Consider the following 6,000-nt stretch of genomic DNA (forward strand, 5'->3'; position numbering starts at 1 on the left):
ACAGCAAAAAACTGCACCAATATCCTCAGAAGACAAACACGGGACATGGTCGACAGAGTACCCTTCTTCGTCCAGTACTTCCCCGGAGCTGAGAAGCTACAACATCTTCTCCGGAGTCTTCAACATGTCTTTGACAAAGACGAACATCTTGCCAAGGCCATCCCCACACCCCCAATTCTTGCCTTCAAACAACCACAAATCTCAAACAGACCACTGTCCACAGCAAACTACCCAGCCTTCAGGAGAACAGTGACCACAACACCACACAACCCTGCCACAGCAACCTCTGCAAGACATGTCAGATCATCGACATGGATGCCATCATCTCACGTGAGAACACCATCCACCAGGTACACAGTGCATATTTGTGCAACTCAGCCGATGTTGTCTATCTGATATGCTGCAGGAAAGGGTTTCCCATGGCATGGTACATTGGGGAGACCATGCAGATGTTACAACGGATGAATGAACTGTTTTCTTCCTGCTGGCAAATACTTCAGTGGTCACGGGCATTTGGCTTCTGATTTTTGGGTAAGTGTTCTCCAAGGCAGCCATCATGACACACAACAGTGCAGGGTCACTGAGCAGAGCCTGATAGCCAAGTTCCACACACGTGGACAGCCTCGACCGGGATCTTGGGTTCATATCACACTATCTGTACTCTCCATGACTTGGCAGGGCTTGCAAAATCTCACTTACTGTACTGTCTGGAGACAATACACATCTCTTTAAGCTATGCTTAATGCTATCTCCACTCACATTGTCTGCACCTTTAAGACTTGATTAGCTGTAAAGACTCACATTCTAATCAGTATTCTGTAAACTGACTGTGTGCCTTTACATGCCCTGTGATCAGAACTCCTCACTCTCCTGATGAAGGAGCACTGCTCCGAAAACTTGTAGTGTTTGCTACCAAATAAACCTGTTGGACTTTAACCTGGTGTTGTGAGGCTTCTTAGAGTGCTGCACTGTCAGAGGGTCAGTACTGAAGGAGTACTGCACTTTCAGAGGGCCAATACAAGGGTGTGTTGCAATGTTGGAATGTTAGTCTTAAGGAAGTGCTGCACTGTTGAAGGGTCAGTACTGAGGGAAAGATGAATTGTCGAAGAGGAATTTCAGAGGGAGTGCCACGATGTCAGTAGCCAGCACATCGGAGGCAAGACGACAGAAAGGGGGACTGCACTATCCGAGGTGCCATCTTTCAGTAAAGATGATAAATACAAGCTCCATTTGCACCAGCAGGCTGTCATGAAATATCTCACGTCCACTATTTAAAAGTAGGTCACAGAAGAGATTTCCCTCGGTCTTGGAACCAACATTTGTCCCCCAACCAACATCAGGACTAGAGGGCACAGCCTCAAGATAAGGGGGGGGGCAGTTTAGAACAGAGTTGAGGAGGAACTTCTTCACTCAAAGGGTGGTGAGTCTCTGGACTTCTCTGCCCGTTGAAGTGGTGGAGGCTACCTCGCTAAATATATTTAAGACGCGGGTAGATGGGTTTTTGGTAGGCAAGGGGATTAAGGGTTATGGGGAGAAAGCGGGTAAGTGGAACTGAGCCACTTCAGGTCAGCCATGATCTTACTGAATGGCGGGGCAGGCTCGAAGGGCTAGATGGCCTACTCCTGCTCCTATTTCTTATGTTCTTATGTACCAAGAGTCACAAAGCAATACAGCATGGAAACAGGCCCTTCAGCCCAACTGGTCAATGCTGACCATGGTGCCCTTCCAGTTACCCAACTGTCTGCATGTGGCCCATATCCCTTGAATCCTTTCCCATCCATGTACTTATCCAAGTGCTTTTTAAATGTCGCTATTGAAACTGCCTCAATCATTTTCTCTTGCAGCTCATTCCACATCCGTACCACAGTCTGTGTAAAGTGTTTGCCCCTCAGGTCTCCTTTAAATCTTTTCCCTCTCACCTTCAACCTATGCCCTCTAGTTTTCAATTCCCCTTCCCTGGAAGAAGACTATGTGCATTCACCCTTTCGATATTCCTCATGATTATAAACACTTCACTAAAGTCACCCCTCATTCTTACAGAAATGATCTGGGTCATTATCACATTGATAGGACAGAGGTAGGCAAATGTGAGAGGGAATGACCAGAGGCAGGCAGTGGGGCGACAGGGAGAGAAGGGGGGACAGGAGGGCAAGGGGAAAGGGCGAGGGGAAAGGGCGAGGGGAAAGGGCGAGGGGAAAGGGCGAGGGTGAGGGTGGGGGAAATGGGGGCAAGGGCGGGGGAAAGGGATGACAATGGTGGCGGGGGGGCGAAGGCAGGGGAAAGGGGGTGAGAGCGGGGGAAGGGGATGAAGGTGGCAGAAGAGGGTGAACGAAAGGGGGTAGGGGAAAAGGACAGGTGAGAGAGAGGGGCACGGGCAAAGAAAGGGGGGTGCGGGTGATGGAAACCGGGGGGGGTGGGGGGGGGGGTGGTGACAGCAAGAGAAAGGGGGGGGCGAGAGCAAGAGAAAGGGGGGGGCGAGAGCAAGAGAAAGGGGGGGGGCGAGAGCAAGAGAAAGGGGGGGGCGAGAGCAAGAGAAAGGGGGGGGCGAGAGCAAGAGAAAGGGGGGGGCGAGAGCAAGAGAAAGGGGGGGGCGAGAGCAAGAAAAAGGGGGGGGCGAGAGCAAGAGAAAGGGGGGGGCGAGAGCAAGAGAAAGGGGGGGGCGAGAGCAAGAGAAAGGGGGGGGCGAGAGCAAGAGAAAGGGGGGGGCGAGAGCAAGAGAAAGGGTGGGGCGAGAGCAAGAGAAAGGGGGGGCGAGAGCAAGAGAAAGGGGGGGGCGAGAGCAAGAGAAAGGGGGGGGCGAGAGCAAGAGAAAGGGGGGGGCGAGAGCAAGAGAAAGGGGGGGGCGAGAGCAAGAGAAAGGGGGGGGCGAGAGCAAGAGAAAGGGGGGGGCGAGAGCAAGAGAAAGGGGGGGGCGAGAGCAAGAGAAAGGGGGGGGCGAGAGCAAGAGAAAGGGGGGGGCGAGAGCAAGAGAAAGGGGGGGGCGAGAGCAAGAGAAAGGGGGGGGCGAGAGCAAGAGAAAGGGGGGGGCGAGAGCAAGAGAAAGGGGGGGGCGAGAGCAAGAGAAAGGGGGGGGCGAGAGCAAGAGAAAGGGGGGGGGCGAGAGCAAGAGAAAGGGGGGGGCGAGAGCAAGAGAAAGGGGGGGGCGAGAGCAAGAGAAAGGGGGGGGCGAGAGCAAGAGAAAGGGGGGGGGCGAGAGCAAGAGAAAGGGGGGGGGCGAGAGCAAGAGAAAGGGGGGGGCGAGAGCAAGAGAAAGGGGGGGGGCGAGAGCAAGAGAAAGGGGGGGGCGAGAGCAAGAGAAAGGGGGGGGTGAGAGCGAGAAAGAGGGCAAGAGAGAAAGACAGCAATAGATATAAAGACAGATAGAGAGATCGATTTTAGATACATTTCAGGAGCTACAGAGGGAAAGACAGATCAAGACAAAGAGAGATGGAGAAAGAGAGCACGAGAAAGAAAAAATAGAATTCACTGAGCCAGGACTGACACTAAAGATGCTGTGCAGTAATTTAACTCTAAGTGCCAGCAAATGATGTGAGAATGTCTCATGCTTCCATTTCTTTGTAAACAGAAAATTCTGCTTAATGATCCCCAGAACACTACCAGAGACACAACTAGAGATGAGGAGATACCAGATCCCCGACATCTCTCAGAAGATCCAGCACATGGGAACATCGACAAACCTGATGACGTTCTCTATGCCAACATCAACCTCTTGAAGATGCCCAGCAGTGACAGGACAGTCCACAGGGAAGCAGAGACGGAATATGCACAGATCAGGTTCCAGCAGAACTGAGTGTGAAATGGGAGGTGGGGCTGCGTGCAGCCAATATGGCCAAAGAGTAACGAATAAAAATATAACATTGCTCAACTGTTTTTCATCAGTTCTGAATGCGCTGAATGCTGAAGGTTTTCATATGCTGTCAAAGGTTGCAACTTACGAATGTGTGCAATTTTACATTTATGAATACAAGCGATCAAATTGCTCTGATTGTTCTGTTTATTTTTTGAATATCATACTCTACTGAACGATTCCTATCCCCATGGCAAAATTTTTTGCTATCACATGCTCTACTCATTATTTCAATCCCCGTGTCTTTATTTGTAATGGAAGATTCCCATGTAATCAGGTCACGTGTAAACATGCATTTTCTACGAGGCCCAGTACTGTGCTCCAGATGTGGTCTTACCATGAGATATGGAGACCAGAACATTGCACTGCTCCAAATGTGGAGGGACATGGAGACCTGAACTGCGCACAGTACTCCAAGTGTGCTCAAAGTGTAATGATACTATGTCTTTAAGAAATGTATGCGTGTCATGTTTCTTGTGCAGGTTTTAATGCTTTTTTTTATTGGTACCGCTTTGTCTGAATCCAGCAGCCCATGTTATTAGTGCAGCAGCAGAATTGATCTTAATGGCTAAAATGTTTGTTTTAATCTGGAGTAATGCAGGGTTGTTATTTTAGGGTTTTCCCCTGGGTTTTTCAGTGGGGCATGATTTGGGTTTTGACGGGAATAGCTGTGTGACTTGACAAGACAGAAGGCCATTTCAGTTGCTGTTAAGGATCTATAAAGAGAAAAAATAGCTCTCTGTCTCTTTCCCTCTCTGGATTTGGAAACTGGGATCTGACGAACATTAGGTCTCTTTCTCTGAAGTTCTGCTGCTTTGAAGGTAGATCTTACACTGGAAGCTGCTTATGGGAGTCAAAAGACTTTCTGTATCTGCCCAGGGGAGTTAAAAGGCTGAAAATCTAGCATCCATGTAAGCATGTTTGTTTTTGGTGCTAAATTGTTCTGAATTAACATTTATGTCTATGGTGATATTGCTTACATTAGAACTATTGAGTTACATAGCTATAAGAAAAATATACTTTTTTAAAAGTATTTTAATTGGTAAAAGTTATGCTACTTCATTTTTGTTATATTCAGCGTACTTAAATAAAGTTTGTTTCAATATAAACTACCTAGTGGATCAATGGAATCACACCCGGAACCTTGTAGTCCTGCCACATCCAGTCATGAATGGTGGTGAACAATTAATCAATTCACTGAACGAGGAGGCTCCATAAGCATCCCCATCCTCAATGATGGCAGAGCCCAGCACATCAGCTAATGCTGAAGCATCTGCAGCAATCTTCAGCCAGAAATGCCGAATAGATGATCTATCTTGGCTTTCTCCAGTGGTCCCCAGCATCACAAGTGCCAGACTCCAGCCAATTTGATTCACTGTACATGATATCAAAAAATGTTTGGAAGCACTGTATACTGCAAACGCAATGGGTCCTGATAATATTCCAGTAACAGTATTGAAGATTTGTGCTCCAGAACCTTCCACTCCCCGAGCCAAACTCCTCCAGTACAGTTATAACACTGGCATATACCTAACAATATGTAAATATCCCAAGTATGTTCCATACACAAAAAGGAGGACAAGTCCAACCCAGCCAATTACCGCCCCTTTAATCTATTTTCAATCATCAGTAAAGTGATGGATGGGGGTCATCAACAGTGCAATCAAGCAGCACCTGCTCAGCAACAACCTGCTCAGTGATGCCCAGTTTGGGTTTCACGAGGATCACCCAGCTCCTGACCTCATTATGTCATTGGTTCCAACATGAACAAAAGAGCTAATTTCCAGAGGTTAGATTTGAGTGGCAGCCCTTGACATCAAGGCTGCATTCAACCAAGTGTGGCACCAAGGAACCCTAGCAAAATTGGAATTAATGGATATCGGGGGGGAAATTCTCTTTCACTGAATCCCCCGTTGTCACCATCCTTAAGGTTACCATTGGCCAGAAACTCAACTGGACTCGCCACATAAACACAGTGGCTGCAAGAACAAGTTAGAGGCTAGGAAAACTGTGAAAAGGAACTCACCTCCTGACTCATCAAACCTGTCCACCATCTACATGGACACAAGTCAGGAGTGTGATGGCATACTCCCTGCTTGCCTGGATGGATGCAGCTCCAACAAAACTCAAGAGGCTTGACCACCATCCAGCAC

General features: G+C 48.5%; 1 protein-coding gene across 1 annotated transcript in view; it reads left to right on the top strand.

Moving 5' to 3' along the window:
- LOC145338029 (uncharacterized) overlaps window positions 1-3,824 on the top strand; it is an 85,168-nt gene extending 81,344 nt beyond the window's left edge. The window contains exon 15 of the mRNA XM_080182799.1: window positions 3,558-3,824. Coding sequence (XP_080038925.1) covers window positions 3,558-3,790 — 233 coding nt within the window. The 3' untranslated portion in view covers window positions 3,791-3,824. The remainder of the gene's footprint in view (window positions 1-3,557) is intronic.
- Window positions 3,825-6,000: the final 2,176 nt, after the last annotated feature.

This window comes from Carcharhinus amblyrhynchos, unplaced genomic scaffold (assembly GCF_965287045.1).
Source record: "Carcharhinus amblyrhynchos unplaced genomic scaffold, sCarAmb.v2.hapA scaffold_89, whole genome shotgun sequence".
Lineage (NCBI taxonomy): Eukaryota > Metazoa > Chordata > Chondrichthyes > Carcharhiniformes > Carcharhinidae > Carcharhinus > Carcharhinus amblyrhynchos.